The sequence below is a fragment of the Petaurus breviceps genome, unplaced genomic scaffold, assembly GCF_028583685.1.
Source record: "Petaurus breviceps papuanus isolate PSGF00001 unplaced genomic scaffold, PetGlider_PUasm1.0 187, whole genome shotgun sequence".
Taxonomy (NCBI): Eukaryota; Metazoa; Chordata; class Mammalia; order Diprotodontia; family Petauridae; genus Petaurus; species Petaurus breviceps.
This window is the reverse complement of record NW_027185799.1, coordinates 24,442,727-24,461,893: the sequence shown is the minus strand read 5'-3', so window position 1 is coordinate 24,461,893 and position 19,167 is coordinate 24,442,727. Positions and strand designations below refer to the sequence as shown.

The following is a 19,167-nucleotide window of genomic DNA, read 5'->3' as shown; positions in this document are numbered from 1 at the left end:
GGTAATACACTATACTGCCTACTATGTGTCTAAAGTGTGCTAGATTTTGTGGGAAATAAAAAGAAAGGAAAGATTTGTCTTACTGCTTTTTATACTCGACACTAAGCTCATACTCAAGTACAGGGTAAAATTTGATCATTAGAATTGTTACTCTTAACCCTCAAAAGTAAAATTATGCATTGAGTTTTTTTTTTTTTTAATGTAGCACAAAAAGCAGGGCATAGCTAGATGCTTTACATGCCAAACTTGTAATACTATATCCACTGCTTTGCCTTTAAGGATAAAGGAAAGATTTCATCTATAACCTTATATTCAATAGGATTATTTTAGATATCTGTCCTTTAAAGATGCATTTCTTCCAGGAAAAGATTGTTGTATTTTATTATTTTTTATGATATATATCTGATCTAGTAGCCTATGATTTTATTGAGCTATGTGAATTTTCTGTTTATTCAAGGAACTAGGGGTTGTGGCATTATGCTCTGTGTGACTCCCAAAAGGATTTAATTCCCTAGAAAGTAGGGAACAAGGAGAAGAACGAGACTTTGAAACTTGAAAATGATAAGTCTTTGATTATAACTAGAAATTCTCAAGAATCAATAATCTTTAAGGAAGAGAAACATAAAATTGTCCTCATTTACAATACAAGAAACATTTTTAAGCACCTAGTATATGCCATGTTAAGAAAAAGAAAGTCCCTTCCCCTCAAAGAGCTTATAATCTAAGGGAGGAAGGCAATACATAGTATAGTAGGAAGCTCAAAAGGGGGGCCACTTTCCAAGGGTTTAGAGGGTAACATGATGTTGGTGAAGGTAAAACTAAACAGAACAGCTAGTGGAAGAGGGAGAAGTGTCTGGAACTTCTGAATCTTCTATAAAAGGAAACTTTAGGAGGAGCTTTTTGCCCTTGCCCTCCAATCAGAGAGGCAGGGACAATTGAGGGTCCTGAAGAAGTGGGAGTCACAAAACTGAAACAATCTTCACACTGATGAGCTTTTCCTGGGAGGGAAACAAGATGTCGGTGGAGCCAAAACCAAGCGGAGCTTGGCGCTTATGGATGGTTGTGTAGACAATGGTAGTTTCTCTTCTTTTCTCATTCTGTTTCTCATTCCAGCAGACTGGAAGGAGATGCTGGGAAGGGGTGAAGGCTGTCCATTCTCTAAGTACTCTTTGCTTAGCAGTTTCAGCATAGTTACTTTTAGCTTTGATAAAAGGCTCCCAGTTTCTTAAACTACTAGGTTTTAAAACAAAGGGAAGGTTGTTGTTTGTTTTTGTTTTTTCCCCATTATAGAAGGCAGTAGGGACAAGAGGCTTTCCTAGTGATTCAGGAAGCAGTATTTGCTGAACACCTATTAGACAGATCTTAAAGTTTAAAAATAGTTAAGTTTGAGGTAAGTTATCAGACTTAAAAATAGAGAAACTTTTATGCTCCCTAGTCTATATGCTGAAGGAATTTCATGGGATAACCAAAGTCCCATACAATGAAACATGGAGATCACAAGACAGTAAAACAAGTCTAAAATAAAACAAAGCTCAGTCAGAAAAATATACAGTCATAGAGAACAATGTAAAGAGGTTAGTCAGTTGTAATGGAGAGCCCTCTCCCAAACCAGTTAAATCTGGTAGTTTTGTACAGGGTTGTTATCTAGGTCCAGCAGGAGCAGGCAAAGGGTGCTTGCTAGAAGTCTAAACCTGGAGACTAATATTGATTCATGCTAGTAAGAGGAAAAAAGACTCCTGGGGAATTCGAGGCTAGTGGATATTCAAACTCCCTGCTGGGAAAGGGGGTTTGGGTCCCTTACTCCTGGTCTTACACTGTGACTGGGTGACTCAGCTTCCCTATCACGGTTTTGTTTTTGTTTTAAAGTGTAACTAGGCCTTCTTCACTTAGCAGGTTCAGGAGGCTACTGTACTCCTTACACCAGCAAAGTTCCATTTATCTATAGCAAATGTCTTCAAAATTAGCCAGACGTGGAATGCCATGAAAACAAGAAAAGGAAGAAAAAGTTTCATGTGACTGACAGCTTTTTTAAAACCCATATTTATTTTAGTGTATATTCTCACTGCAAGTAAATCAGTTTTGATAATGATGATGATTTGATGATGAATACATTTATTTTTTTTTTATAGCAATTGGGGTTAAGTAACTTGCTCAAGGTTACATGGCCAGTTATTTCTGAGTGTGGTGCTAAGTATCTGAGCCCAGATTCGATCCCCAGGTTATCCCGACACTGGGGCCGGTGCTCTTTCTCGCTGTGCTACCTGGCTGCCCCGATGAATACATTTCTAAAGACTTTTAAGCACTTTCCTGAAAATCACTCAGGAGGTCCAAGGGTTTGCTTTTGGCTTTGTCCATTATTAGAATCAGAGCTTAAACCTGGGCTTTTGGCACTTTCTGCTTTGCTATTCTACCTCCTCATTCCTAAAACTTTTGTTCTTTTAGTCACAGAATTCCAATAGAAATGTTCTTGGTTACAGTTTGCTGATGTCTTCAAGAAAACTCTTTTTTAAAAAGTAATCTTTTAAAAAAGTAATTTTACTACTGTGGTTAGCTCACCTCTGCTTAGCATGCGCTAAAGAAAACTCTGCTTTAAGCAGCAGAGCCTACACACTAATCTTCGAAATACCATAGCCATCCCTTTAATCTGATAGTGCCTCTTGCATAACGACTGTCTTTTCTGATCAGAAATGACATTCTTAACATCAATAGGCTCTTAGACTTTTCTGACAGGAAATATTTTCTAGGATGTATAATCAGTTATAGGGTGTGCTTGTCAATAAATTTTCCTGCAGAAATAAATCAAGAATCCTATCAGAATAGCGTTATGGAAGCAGCCTTTCCCCTTGTACTCCCTATGAAATGGTCATGCCTGAAGCTTATGAGAATTTTTATTTTGATGAAGGTTGTGTACTTAATTTGTTTTCTGGCCATCCCCATCAACCAATGCACATAAATTTCATATCCTTAACAAGAAGAAAATTTTTGTGACTTGAACACAAAATTTTTCTGATCAAGACTATGCCTACTATGTGTTTTCTACTACCTTTGCCTCCTTCAAGACCTTGTGAATTTTCACACACAAATCCCCTCTGACTTTGTGCCCTTTTCTCAAATCAGGAAAATCATTTAGTGTGCTACTTGCATCATTGCTTTCCTAGGTAAACACTGGACACAATTTTTCCTTGTTCTTTTGCATTCTGCCTCCTCTCAAGTTCTGTCTTTCCTCATGGAATGTAGATTTCGAGGTCACTTTGTTCAATTCCCTCATTTTCAAATTGAAGAAAAAAACAAGGCCTTTAAAGATTGTGACTTACTGAAGGTGGCAGGTGGCCAAAGTAGGATTCAAATCTGGGTTCTTTTTACTCCAAATCCACTACTCTTTTTACTCTACCAAGTTAGCTAGATCTCTAGCTCCTTCCTGCCTCAGGTTGACCATTTGCAAACCATTTTTAGCCTATTAAAAAAAAAAGACCACACACATTAACCATGGGTATGTGACTAAGAGATTTTGTTCAAACAAGATGAGCACACAATATCAAAACAAAAGTAAAATATAACCTATTATAAAGATTCCAATATTTAAAAGAGATGAGAAAAGATCATAACAAAGAAGAAGAAAAAAATAGGCATGGAACATGAGGAGAAAAGGGAGGGAAGTTAAAGCAGTTAAGTTCAATGTTCTTGACTAGTCACCTATTTTATGCAGATTTCTTATAGTTGCTTTTAATGGCTCTGAGTTTTTTCCAGACCTCTTTTGATTCTGAGTTCTCCTAGCAGGCATCAGATAAATAGAAGAGGGTCCTAAGATTTTACACAGGTGGACAACCAGACCAGAGTGGTAGCAAGGCATGACAGATTCCACCCTCAGAGAATCTGGGGGTAGCTACAGGCAGACAACCATATATAGCTCAAAGTTTTGTACACCCCCATTGCTACTTGATGTATAGTTCAAATGTCTTTGAAGAGATTGCAGATGGTTTCTTACAAGATAGCAGAGAGAGGGAAAGGAGAGCAAGAGAGTGAGATACACATACAGAGTGTGCTGCTAGGACTCTTGATGCCCTTCATCATTGAGAAATACCAGAAATGTACCACAGAGGTAGAACAGCAGCTAAAAGAGAGAAAAGAAAAGAATGTCCCATAAGGAAATCCAGACAGACAAAATAAAGAAGCGTTTCTAATAAAGTAACAATATACAGGCAAACCTCAGAGATATCGTAGTTTTGGTTCCAGACCACTGCAATAACGTGAATATTGCAATAAAACGAGTCACATGAGAATTTTGGTTTCCCAGTGCATATGAAAATTATGTTTCTCTTTACTGTAGTCTTAGTAAGTGTGAAGTAATGGTAAGTCTAAAAAAATGTACATACCATAATTTAAAAATTCTGTTACTAAAAATGCCAAAACTTGGGGTGGCTAGGTGGTGCAATGAATAGAACACCTGCCCTGAAGTCAGGAGAACCTGAGTTCAAATCCAGCCTCAGAAAATTAAAACAAAAACTAGTCATATGACCTTGGGCAAGTAACTTCACCCCAATTGCCCTCTGAAAAAAAAAAGCAAAAAAAAATGTTGAACATCATCTGAGTCTTCAGTGAGTTGTCATCTTTTTGCTGGTAGAGGGTCTTGCCTTGATTTTGCTGCTTGACTGATCAGAGTGGTGGTTGCTGAAACAGCTTGCCGATTTCATAAAATAACACAGTGAAGTCTACCACATGGATTCATTCTTCCTTTGACTTAAGAGGCCAATGTAGGGTTATTAATTGGCCTAATTGCAATATTGTTTTTTTCTTGAGGAAGAGGGAGGCTCTAGGAGAGGAAGAGTGATGGTGAATGGCTGGTCCATGGAGCAGTCAAACACACAAAACATTTTCTAAATTCAACATGTTATATGGGTGTGGTTTGTGGTTTCTCTTCTCTTCCCCCCCCCCCCCAGTTACTATGGTGATATCAGAAATCGAGTACCATAACAGATACAATAATGACAAAGTTTGAAATATTGTGAAAATTACCAAAATATGACAGAGACAACAAAGTTAGCACTTGCTGTTGGAAAAATGGTCCTTAGAGACTTGCACGATCAAGGGTTGCCATAAACCCTGTACTATAAAATACAAAATTGCCAGAAGGTAATAATTCCATAAATAAAACTAAAATCTCTGAACAAAGAACTAGTTGATAATGATACTGATGAGTAATTATCATTTATATAGCACTTTACATATATTATTTGATCCTTATAACAGCTTTAGAAGTAGATGTTGTTACCCCCATTTTACAGATAAGGGAACTGAGGCTGAGAGAGATTAAATGACTAGCCCTGGAGCTAATAAGTATCTGAGGTATCCAACTCAAATCTTCCTGACTCCCAACTCTGGAAATTTCTACCCTGTATTATTTAGCTGTTGAGAGTGCTTGAAAGGTATAATAAAAGAAGAAAAGAGATAAAGAAGGAAATAGAAGTTTTTGTGCTTATTTTCCCATAGACTGTCCAACATTTATGATTATTCCTCTTTTTGGGGTCATTTTTGGCATTCTTTGAGAAGGATTCTCAAGATTGCTTTGATTTGCATTTCTTTAAATAAGTAGTGATGTGGAGTATTTTTCATGTGACTATGGATAGCCTGGGTTTCTTTCCTTGAGAACTATGTCTTTATTTCTTTACATCATTTATCCATTGCGGAATGACTTTTTTTCTAATAAATTTGAATCAATGCATTCTATATCTTGGGAATTAGATCAGAGAGGCTTGGTGCAAAGATTTTTCCCAGTTAATTTTTTCCCTTTTATTTTTAGCTTTATTAGATTTGTTTGCAAAAAACCCTTTTTAATTTTATGTAATCAAAATTATACATTTTCCCCTTGCGATTTTTTCTATTCCTTGTTTAGGGTGTATGTGTATCAGAAATAATATATATTCATATTGTTTACATATTTTAAGTGTATAGTATTATATTAACTAGTTATCTGATATTTTATGCTATATTATTATATATAATGTTATGATATTACATATATATGTATATGTATATCTATTTGTTAGGTTTCCTTCCTTCATGAACTTTTCTCATATTCATAGAGTTGATAGGTAATTTTTTTCCATGACTCTCTAATTTGTTTGTGATATAGCCTTTTATATCAAGGTCACAGACTCATTTGAAGTTTATCTTTGTTTAAGATGTGGGGTATTTGTCTAAGTTTAATTTATCCCTTCTGTTGTATAATTTTCCCAGAAGTTTTTGTTGAATAGCAAGTCCCTAGCCCAGTTGTTTGGATCTTTGTGTTAATACACACACACATGCATGCGCATGCACAATATCCCCCATTTGTTTTGCTTTACCGTGCATATCTGTTAAAACAGATGTGAAATGTTTGCACTCTCAGATGAGACTACTGTATTGTCAGTTTTATTTAACTGTTTTACTTTGTTACAAGAGATCTTTCATGAACTAAATTATTTATTATTATTTGGATAGAAAAAGAAATAGGGGCTCTACATAGATAGCATTAAAAGGAAAATTGGTGACATAGAACAGAAGATTCAGAAACCTCAGCAAAGCAATGGCCATCCTGGAAAATATAATGGAGGAGAAGAGTTAAAAAATTAAATGATACAAGCTATTATAGAGGGAAGTTGAAGGTAAAAATTTTAAGAATACATTAATTGCCTACAGTAACAAAAATTGAGTTGGAGAATAGGGTGTGAAGAACCACTGGCTTCTAGAAAACGAAATGAGGGAACAAAAAAGTTGAATGCTATATATTTCAGGAAATAATTTATTTAAATACCTAGAGGTGGTGAAACCAGTGGGCAAACTACAGATCAGTTCAATCCTTAAGTCACCAGTTGAAATGAATCCTATATTAAAGTCATCTGGAAATATAGTTTCTAGATGCCATAACTCCCAATATCTATTATGTTTGAGGGATTTATTCTTTGGGTTGGAGTCCAGTCTCTCCATTCCCAACATGTAATGAAAATGCTCTCTAAATGGACAGTTATGTGATAAATATCACTGTCATGCCACTAAAAAGTGAAAGCAAAACCCAATGCACAGTTCATATATAATTAAGTGAGGTTTATTGAAGGATATGTTACAGCCAGACAGATCAGGGATACTGAGTAGAAGGAAAGTACATCCTGCCAGGGCCTTCTTTGGCACATGCACAGGATGAATATCCAATAGAATGTGAGACTAGCTTGTTTTTGATGTTGCTTCTCAGTCTCACTGGCTTTGAGGATTTGGGATATATTGGACAGAATTTATGATTTATATTTGGGGCAGCTCAGCCTTGGCACACATTCAGCATCTGCAGCAATGTCTAAAGTGAATAACCAGAGACAATGCTTAGGATCCAAGGCAGTCACACTTTGCTCCCTAGGACCTAGGGTGCCTCATCTTTACTCAAGCCGTTTACTACCCACCTGTTGTCACTGATCACTCCCCTGCCACCAAACTGGACCACCATAAACTGACTATACCTAGAAGGAGCTTAGACATTCATGTCTGCACTTCTGGAAACAGGAATCTTTATCTTTACACCACTCATTTTTTTATGCTGCCATCAGGAATCTTCTCCCATGCTTTCCTTTACCCCAGCTTCTACCTCTTGCTTTGAGAACCACAATCAACTATAATCAGTTCAACACTACCATTTCTCCTGGAACGGGAATGACTTTGTGCTGTCCTATTATTCTGTTCATCATCTTTGTGACTTTCAAACTATAACTAACTACTCTGGCCATCACTCCCCTATGTGGGTTGTCTCCTCTATTAGATGTGATCTCCTTGAGTACAGGAACTACTTAATTTTTCTATTTGTATCTCCAGTGAATAAATACAAAATAAATGTTTTTCATTCATTATTATAACTTCAGACACAAAAGGATAGGAGACCTGCACTGGGCAGTTTCTCATAATTAACATAAAGATGACACATATTAAGTAATTTTGGAAGGGGGATGTTGTATCTGCACAGGGCAGATTCTTATAATTATATTGAAAATGACTTTGGGAAAAAAGCATTGGGGTTGGGGGTGGGTGGAGGTAAGTAATAATTCTGCTTAAATGAAGAAAAAGAAAATCTGTTAAATGTTTAATGGCAGACTGAGTAGTTATAAGCAGTTGTATTTCACAACAGTCAATAAGATACTGGCCAATAAAATGGCCATGCTAGATTCAAGAAAAAATACTGCAAGTGGCCCAGAAAAAGGCAAATTATTTGCCAAAAAATTCCACTAAGAATCGTCTAGGTCTACTAATTACCAACAAGAAAAAAAAAATGGCTTACACTCAAGATCAATTAATCCTAAAAATTAAAGCATAATCCTACAAGAAAGAAAAGTGGATTTCAAAAAGGTTTAATGACTTCTAAACATGCCTTTTGAGAAAACCTGAGCTCTGCACAAACTGGAAAAGTCAGACAAAGAGGGCAAAAGAGACATGATAGCTAGAAAAGATCAGATTGATGATTCTTTTTATCATAAAAGACTGTAGCCCCTTGGAAATTACACCTAGTCTAAGGGTCAGTGAGAAAAATATCTGGACATGGATGATGTGGGTGATGATTGAGTATGGAAGACTAAGCAGAGCAGTCAGATGGAGAGGAGGAGAACCAGGAGAAAATAGTGTCCTAAAAAACCAACCCAGAAGAAAGACTACTTTCTCCTGGTTCTCCCCCTCATCTGATTTCTTCTTCTCAGACCAACAGCTCAAAAGTAGCAGAAGAGTAGAGAAGAATTAGGGTTAAGACCATCAGATTTGACAATTAAGAAATTATTGGTAACTTGGGAAAGGACAGCTTCAGTTGAGTGATGAGGCCAGCTGGGAAGGTAAGGGGAAAGGAGGAGAGTGGCATCAGTTTGTTCCAAGTCATACTAACTGTGGGAATGTAGAAGCCACATAATCTCTTTGCCTCCAGTTACAAGTGTGTAAAAAGATGGGGTTAGGAAAAGAAAGGGATGTAAAGAGAAAGGTATCTGTTGATCTCTTTCAGTTCTAAATATGTGAGATGGTGAATACAAATAGCAAATCCTTGGTGCTAATTTCTTTCTATTTTTTTCAAAGGGCAGTGATTATATAATAACAAGATTTGTTGGAGGAGAAAACATAATCATAATGAATATGAATGGTATAAACTTATCCATCAAACACAGAGTGGTAGAATGAATTCTAAAGCAAAATCCAACAACTTAATACATACCTTAAAACATGAAGAGTAAATTTGAGGGTTTGAAGTTGAATCTGCTATGCTTCATTTGAATAAAAAAGACAGGAATGAAAATTAGCATCTTAAAGTAATATTAAAAAGATATGTTCAAGAGAGATAAGTGGGGAATCGACATTATACTTAAAGGCACCATAGATAGTGAAACAAGTATATATGCTTCAAATAACAGTTTCTAAGTACAGTCAGTTTTGAAATAAGTAAATACTGTTTTCCTAAAAATCATGGCATTATTCGAGATTGCATAATAAAAACAATGTGGCTTATGGGAAATAGGGGGTTTGGGAAATAACCCCCCAAAACTTCCTCAGTGGCACAGAAGAAGCAGGGATAAAGCAGGATAAAAATTATGGTACAGTTTTTATATTTGTTAAATAGCTAAGAAATACAAAAAATACTATAATAAATAATGGTGGTGTCCTTAGCCTTGAGCTGCTCCTCCATCCATACCCTGGGTCCCAAAGTCAATTTCTAGGAGCCAGAGCTGCCTCTGTGGGCCTTCGATCCAAGAATGGTGGGGTAGTATGTGGATAGAGTGCATGACTAAAAACCAAAACTAGCCTTCCTCTGTCCACAGCAGCTACTGCACCAGAAAATATACAATAAGTGATTCTTTGCCTTGAAAAAGACCTAAACTTTGCTTGTGGAAATGGGAGAAGATTGGAAGCTTGTGAGTTGTTGTGAAATGTCATAGTTTTCTGAATTTTTGTTCTTTCTTGGAATGAAATCATGCAAACATAAAATTTGAGTTATGCTCAAATTGTTCCCTAATATATCAGCTAAATTAGAAAAAAATTCAAGTTTTCATAACCTGCATTAAAGCAGAACTAACTGTAATTAAAGGAAAAATTAATTGATTTATGAAAAGACCCAGATAGCAAGATAATAATCACAGGTGATGTCTGTGCCTCTTTTAGACTTAGTTATAATAGATGTATAAAAAAAGGCATTAAAGATCTCATCAAAATATTAGGAAAATTGCTTTAGAAAAATATTAGAAAAAATTATTATGGAATCATAATTAGGGATTAAGGATCATAACGAATATGCCTATTTTAAAATATACTACTTTATAAAAAACTGATCATGTGGCAGGGCAAAAAGAATGCATAAACACAAAAAGGGAGAAAGTAAATATATCACAATATGATAAAAATTACAATTATAAAGGATATATGAATAGTTGCCAGACATATAGAGACTAAATATTATCTTAAAGAATGAGTGAGTCAAAGCATAATTTATAGATAAAATAAATAATCATAACAATGAGATAACATACTAAAATTTATAGAATGCAGCTAAAGTAATCCTTAGAGTGAAATTTATCTTACCATATTTTTAACAAAAAAGCTTATTAACAAAAGCAAGAAAGAGAAAACCAATAAATAGAAAACATCCAGCTAAGAAAACTAGAAAAATCAACATGTCATGCCACTAAATAAGCACAAAGTTAAGATATTTTGAAAATTAGAGAAAAGCTTAAGAAAACTTGAAACCAAAAAGAACCAGTAAAACAAAAAGTTGGTTTTCTAAAAAGAAAAAATGAAATTGATAAAACATTAGCTAATTTAATTAATTTTAAAGAAACAGAAAAAGTAAATTATTGATCTAAAAAAGAGAAGGGAAAATTGCTGAAGAGTAAAGAAGTCAATTATCAGACTCTACTATACCCAATTATATACCAACAAATTTGAAAATGAAATGAATAATTAAAAAACTACAATTACCCAAATTGGCAAAGTAGGAAATAGAGAGTCTAAACTACCTAACCTCAAAGGAGGAAACTGAGCAAGCAACATAAATGAACTTCCAAAGAAAAAAATTTACCTGGTCTAGTTGGATTAATAAGTAAATTATATTAGTGTAGTAACCCTACAGGACTACTTACCCAAAAGCGTTGGTGCACTTTGTTCCTAGAGGATCAGTGACTACTCCTTCTCAGGTTTCTGGTGGTAACACTGAGGGGCTGATGTTTCTAGTACTATAGCTCATGAGCCCCATTCATGTCATCTCCATTGATTATAAACCAGAGTTAATTTATTAAGCAGATTAGGACTTTGACAGTTGTTACAGAAACATGCTCCCCAAATCAGGCACACAGTATCCCCTTGCACACACAAGTTCCGAGTAGAGTTCTGTCAACTTAGAACATTTGGCTAAAGAGTAAACTCATAGCTCTTAAGTTATTAAAGTGTTTTTCTCCATTCTTGGCGTTCTCATGAAGTTCCCTGTAGGTGTTGTGTGCAACAGAGATCCTTACCCCAATAATACTCAGAGACAGGAAGCAGAAAAGGATAGTTTATTACAATCTCAAGAAAGGACAAATGGTCAGGGAGGAGAAGCAATTTACAAAAGGAAATGGCGAAGTTATAAAGCCCTAACATGCAATTCTCCCTCACCCCCTTCTGACCCTTTTCTTTTATTGGCTAGAAGTCAGGTGCACAATCTAAGCACAGCAATCTACCTCAAGTATCAGAACATGGAAACAGTAGACCACCCAATGTACATTTGAGAAAGCACTGCTGTCCTTCTTTGGTGTATCTTATGCTGAGGTGTCACTGAGGAGAGAAGGGTGACTCCCTACCACTCTGAGTTTTGAGTCTTTGTAAATCATGTGATTTCTGATAAAGGGGAACTTGGGCCTTTTTCCCTTGAAAAGCCTTCCTAGACTTTAGAGTACAGTCTAAGAAGTTTCCACTTCTTCCACCCAGTGTGAAACATTCTTCTGGGTACCAAAGTTAAGGATCTCTGTCTTTCCTCAGGGTATCTAGTTGTGATCCTAGTGCAGATGCTGCCATCAGCTGCTGATGCCCCCCGGAAATCTATATCTACATCTTTGTTGTCAAACTCAAATAGGAATGGATCCCTGCAGCTGGATGTTGCCTTAGAAAACCACCAATTAACATTATCTATGCTGCATTGCAATTTTACTTTGTTAAACTTTCTCAATTATATTTTGATGTGGTTCTAGAGAACCATCAAAGGATGGGAACTCCAGCTTTTCCTACCTTTTGAAGTTCATGGGGTTGTTCCTTGATCATGGGAAGCAAGAGGAGGAGAGAAAGTTGTTTCTTTCTTCCCAAGGGTAATTCTCTCTTAAAAGTCCTTCACAATAGGATTTGGCCACTACTGGAATGTGTGGTTCCAATCTGACTTGCTAAGTTATAAGAAGTCATATGACTGAGTGGATAGAACCATTGTCAGAGAGATCTAAGTTCAGATCCTGCCTAAGACACTTAATAGCTATATGGTTGAATTAGATGGCCTTTCAGGTCTCTCCTAGTTCTAAATCTATGATTCTATGATCTCAAATATAAAATACCATCCAATAAGAAAATTAGAGGAGAATGGAGGGCTATAACTTTTATAGTTATAGCTATGGGAAAAATGTGTAGCCAGATATCATGAAAATACCATCTCAGCTATATGATATTAAAATGCTTTTGTTGGAAATAAACATAGCAAGGATTAGCAGAAAAATGAGGTTGGGGGGGAAACATTTGACTTATAACTTTGATAAAAGATACATAAAATTTACGGGAAATCCACACAAATCTCAATTAGACATTCCCTAATAGACAAGTATAGCCAAAGGATATGAACAGTTTTCAAAAGAAGAGATTGCTGATAACCACATGAAAATGTTTAAAATTTCTACAGTCAGAAATTAAAGTTAAAACATTCTAAGGTATTATTTCATGCTCATTAAACTGTTTAAGGATGGGAAGATGTGATAGTTTTGGGAAGACTAAGACTAGGTTCAGCAAGACACTGTTGTTGGAGCAGTGACTAGGACTCATCTATTTTGGAATCTATTGGATTCACCTGTTCTGGAAAATAGAAAAGTTACTCATTTTTTCACTTAAATTTCACTTTTCAAACTACACATGCAAGTAATGACACATTACAAGAAATTAATTAGCATTTGTATACACACATGCTTACGTACAATGATATGTTTATAGCAGCAGTACTTTTGATATAAAAAATCTGGAATCAAAATATTTTAGAATCACAACCAATAAAAAGGATACAATATGCTTATATTTAAGATAGGCTGAAGTTCTCAATTCAGTAAATACCACCTGCCTTATAAAGTTTTCTCTTATCCCCTAGATCAATAAGAACCCTCATCCTCACACTGCAGTTAGCCCTTTGTTTTATAACTTTATAGTACAGCTACCATATAGCATTGTGTGTTATACAGTTGTATATGTGGGCAATCTATCTTTCACTACTAGATTTTCAACTCTTTGAGAGTAAGAGAAGTGTCTTATCCCAGTTTTGCATCTTCCCAGCATCAAATACAATACTTTATGTTATAGATTTTTAAAAATTATAGCATTGTAAGTATTCATACAGCAATATATCAGGTTGATTTAGACTATGTGGTTGCCATGGTTTTCCAAAGTCAGGGTAGAGTCTAATGAGTCTATCATAGTTTCATGGAATTTGAATAAAAGATAATATAGAGAAAAGATAATTTAATAAAAATAGAGCTAAATTACCATATGCTTTATCCATATCCTAAGCAGATATATTCAGATACAATAAATGTCTAATAGATGGCAGTTTTAATAAAGCATGTGCTAGGAAGGAGAAATGACCCAGATTGAATGCAACAATTATCCTGTAATTCTTAGGTCAATGTGAATATCTCCCAAAGAGGAACATCAGTTTGAAACAAATACTACCAAGTTGAAGCACTGACGTGGACTAACTCCAGGCCATTGTTTTTTAAAATTTACAAATGCAAAGGTTTTATAATTTTGAAGACATTTGTACCTACTGGTGTTTATTACTGCATTTACTGGTCTTTTTTTTTCTTTGTAAGGTTAGAGACATTCTAAAGGGGGGAAAGGAGGAAATTGGGTAATTCGTTTGGCATCTGTCATCTAGTATCTTCATGCTGTTTCAGTAAACATTTCTAATTCAAAACATTTCTTCTGAAAAAGACATAGCATTTAATTCACTCCAGACTTATTAACATCTTCTGTCAAAAAGTTTACATGCCCAGATGCAGCAGAAACCTATTGAATTTTACCTAGCCAACCCTGTAACCAATATGAAATGATTTATAGCTCACATCCCCAGCTCAGGGAGGAGGAGGTGAAGGGCAGAATGAGGAGAAGGACCCCCTTGCCTTATTAGTCTGATAAGACATTTTTTATTTTATTCCTCTAGATGACAGGGTTTTCTGTGTATATATATTGGGGATGCATTTGCTGAGTTATAATCCACATTTTTTAAGTCATGTGTATATATTTCATCATCTATTTTCTTGGTCTTCAGATCATTTGATCACTTATGTTTTCCCCTGCTGCCTTGGGAATGCAAATCCCAGGGAGCACATAGGAGAGATCCTCCATGCTATGAAGCTATCTTTTAGGTATTCTTCTTGCTTTAATACCACAAAGATCTATGATTTCACTAGTGTGTATGCCCTCCACATCATAGTAGACAGTCTACTTGGGATGCTAAGGCCAGCCCTCTGTGTGATGAGTTATTCCACCCCTAAGTAAATTGGTCCTAGATAACAGATAATTTCTGTTTCAACTCAAAGTCTAGTAAGACTTTTCAGGCCTTGTTTTTCAAAGGCATAAATAGCCCTTAATGGGCTAGGATCACCTTCATATTGTGATAAAGCATCAAAGTAGGATTTTGGTACACAATGATTATTGTTATTTTAACTAATGATTAATTTCAATATACAACTAGTCTAGACTAAAGTTTTCCTAGTCCAGATCATAAATCCTGTATACTATTAGCCCAGCTCTATAGAACACCTTAAAAAAAAAATCTATTCAGCTAGGAATGCTGACACAAAGTCTTAAAAAGAAACCCCAAAACATCTCTTTGCCATAGAAATGGATATTTTTAATGATTTGGCAGAATGTAAACTCCTTGACAGCAGCAGCTATTTAATTTTTATCTTTGTTATTCCCCAGTATTTTTCACAGTGCCTTGCACACAGGGAGTGCTTAATAAGATTTGTTGATTGATTTTCTTTCCCTTTCTCTCTCTTCATCTCCATGAAAGAGATCCAAAGCTTGTGAAAAGGCAATCACTGTTGGTCAGACTGTCATATCAAAGCATCGGAACACGCGGTATTATAGCTGCAGAGTAATAGAGGTGACATCCCAAACATTCTATGAGGTTGTGTTTGATGATGGTTCCTTCAGCAGAGATACTTTCCCAGAAGACATTGTGGTGAGTATATTTGCTAAAGTAGCTGTCTGTTCTGTGAGTGTTATGTGTGTGTGTTTGTGTGTAGATTTAAGCAAACTCTATTCCTCAGAAACATTTCTTTCAACCTTTAGAGAAAGATCTTTGATTTAATATTCAATTCATGTTTATTATTTTCTGCTGCCAAGAATTATTATTTTCTAAGTCTTCTTATTCTAATTAGTATACACTCTTTCACTAAGAGAATTCAAACTAATCTTCCAAATTCCATTAGTTAAATGAGAAATGTGTTCAGCCAAAAAAGGTAAAATAAGAATTCACCTATTCTCTTCTTTAGAATATTCCATTTCTTAATTTTTTTTATTGTAATGGGAGATTCAGCTTTTATTAATCTTTACTGACAGCTCATTTGTATCTATGGATGTTCTATGTAATATTGTAAGAGGGGGAAAAACCATGAAGGAAAAGTGGTGTGCAATTTATTTGGTTCCCTCAATGCAAAGCAGGCCATGGTTTTCTCAGTATTTTGCACTTCCTTCCTTTTTAAAAAAAATGTAAATGGCTGTGAACACATGATATGTTTATAACACAGAAAGTCACATTTTGGTAAGCCATTTACGAGAATATTTGTAATGGAAGACCTTTCAAACTAGCATCAAATTATATAACAGAACCCCAAATTTTCTATTACACTGATCATTGTGTTACTCTTTTTAAGTTACCTTTCTTGTAATCACAAAAACACAAGACAGCAACCTCAAGGGGGGAAAAAGATCTTTACTGATGTTGTCATATTGTTTATACTTTAAAATAGTTTCTTAATGATTCTTTAATAACACATTAGGAGCAGCTGAATATTGAATGTGACCTTCCTTACACTATTGTTTGTACCTCTATGATTTGTGTCGCATGAGAAATTTGAAATATTGACTTACTCACTTTGCTATGCTAACATTTTTAAGCTTTTAAGAAAGACAAGTGCATAAGCACAAGTGACCTTATTTAAAAGATGGCAAAATAAACAACCTATACAAGACACTAAAGTCATTCATTTGTATTTCTTTTCAAAGTCTTAGACAGTAGTTCCATTTCCATATGATCACAGCTACTGATGGCCAGTAAATTACTCTCTATTAGACTCAAAATTGGGATTATGGCAGAGAGTTGCAAGAAGATCCATATCCGGTCGTTAGTGCAGCATAGGAATTTACTGCTCAGGGCACAAGCATATTACCAAAAACAGTAAGATAATGGCTTTTTCTGGACACTAAGCATAGAGACAATAGTGCTGAGGTTGCAACAGAGATAGAATACATCTGGGGAAGTTTCTCAGATGTTAGCTATGAAGGATAGAGCAAGGACTCCCTGAGGAAAGACTGTGCCATTATAAAGAAATTCACATTCTTTCTTGGATAAGATTGGTTCTTTAGGAACTCCATTCATTTTGGTAAGGCGTTTCACCAAAAGAATGTTTATAATGGAAGACTTTTGAAATCAGGACTGAATTATATAACTAAAACCAAAATTTAATCCAATTGTCACTAGTGTTTTTTTTAGTCACCTTTATTGTAAATCCAATAGGAAGCAAGAGCAAAAAAAAAAAGAATGAATGTGTATTTCTCCTAGCATATTTATCCCCAGCAGATTAACAGAGCCTTGTCATGATTAGCACCTACTAAATATTATTCTTAGTGAATTTAATAGAATTGTATGGTAGAGTGAACAAGCAATAGATTTGGAGGAGGTAGTTTGAATTTTACTTCTTTTCTTAGTCTTTGTGACCCTGTGCAAGTCACTGAGCTTTCTGAGCTTTGACTTCTTGTCCTATAAAAGGAGTGGGTTGGATTAGGTGCTCCCACATGTGCTTTCAAGCTCCAGATCCTGTTGCTTTGGGAAGCCTAACACACAATGGGGCCCATTGAGCACTTGAGTGAAAGACTCTTTCTGTAAGTTCAGATTTACATCTTCAACCTCCAGACTCTTTTCCTTTGGGCAGCCCCTGTATAAACCTTCTCTTTTACTTTCTGCATAATCCTGAAATTCCCTAAGAATTATTCTTTGAATAACACTTTGGAAAAACTTTTCAATTCTCTTTGTACTTTCTTCCACAGGTGTCTGCCTTCATAAATCATCATATGAAACTTCTTTTCTATTCAATTGTACCATCCTTAAAATAGAAGAGATATTTGTCCAGCAATCACTTGTCTTAGTGATAGGAAACACTTAGAAAATTTCAGGGCATTGTGGAGAGCAGAGACTATTTCACGAGAAGCTATTTGAGGAGAAATGTTTGCCTGGTTTGGGGAGGGAAATATAATATTTTGTTGAGTGTTGTTTGGAAATTTGCGAGGAAATGTCTACTGTCATTTTTGGATCTCAAAAACAGTAAGAAAGACTTGACTGTTCAGATCTTAAGATATTAGGAGAAAAGAGATGGAGAGAAAGGGGCCCAGTGGCTCCCAATTACTTCTAGTGTCAAATAAAAATGCCACTGTTTGATATTTAGACCCTTTCATAACCTGATTCCAACATATCTTTACAGTTTTATTATATATTATTCCCATTGACTCATTCTTCAGTCCAGTCAAACTGCCTTTTAATGCTATATTTCATACACAATATTCCCTCTCTCATCTGTGTTACTCAGGATTTCCCTTATGCCTGGATTGTGCTCCCTTGCCATCTCTACCTCTTAGAATCTGTAATTTCTTTCACAACTCATCTATAGCACCACCTTGTGCATTAGGATTACCCTTATCCCTCTGCTGCTAGCATTGAGCATCAAAATGACCAGTTATATATTTAGGGTGTATGTGTGTATGTGTGTACATGTATCACACATATATTACATGTGTATATGTATATATGTGCATATACACATACATGAATATTATCTGCCCTAAGAACTTTTTTCATTTTTATCTAGCTTGGTGACTAGCACCTTGTAGGAACTTAATAAATGCTTATTGCTTGATAGAATGTATGTTAAAGTAATTGATACAAATTATTGTCTCTAATATAGTTCTATTTTAAGCAAATAGTATAGATTGGAGGGCAACCACCTGAAGCTATTTAAATGAATGAAAAAGTATTTAGTAAGCACTTCCTATATGCAATTTACTATGCTAAACGTTAGGCATGCAAATAAAAAATATAAGACAGTTCTAGCTCTCAAGACACTTACATGCAAATGATGTTTAATTATTGAATCAGAGCTTTCCTACACACTCTAGGTGCCTTTTTAGTAAATCCACCAGTGTATAGTTCTGCCATCTATCTTCCTGGCCTCATAGCTCTGATTGCCCAGGCTGCCACAATAGTACGTATTGTGTGCCTAAATCATTGTAACTATAAAAGCAACATTTATAACAAACTTCAATTAGCTCAAAGATGGGATAATTTTATACTAACCCAAATTCCCTAAATCTAAATCATTTACCATTTATCAGCTAGGGAAAGCAAACAAAACTGTATTATACCAGATATTTTTAACAAAATCAATAGATCCTTTGGGAAACTATGCAGTACTTTTTAATGACTCCAAAATTCTCTCTCAAAAAAGGCCCATCTGTTTAGCCTCAGTGTGGAATATCATAATTTCTAAAGAATTAAAATTGTCCATCTCCCATAGGGCAATGGAGTGGCAGATGGTGGGCTTAAGAAGGAGTACTGTCTATGCTTTTCTGAACCCTTTGAAATGTACTTTCCTAAAATCTAAGATATAAATTAGTCTATATCTAATGTACCTT

General features: G+C 35.4%; 1 protein-coding gene across 7 annotated transcripts in view; it reads left to right on the top strand.

Moving 5' to 3' along the window:
• Positions 1-19,167, top strand: part of KDM4C (lysine demethylase 4C) — a 463,317-nt gene that overhangs the window by 398,597 nt on the left and 45,553 nt on the right. For all 7 annotated transcript variants that reach the window (XM_069090752.1, XM_069090754.1, XM_069090755.1 and 4 more), the window contains one exon: positions 15,272-15,442. In XM_069090752.1, coding sequence (XP_068946853.1) covers positions 15,272-15,442 — 171 coding nt within the window. The remainder of the gene's footprint in view (positions 1-15,271; positions 15,443-19,167) is intronic.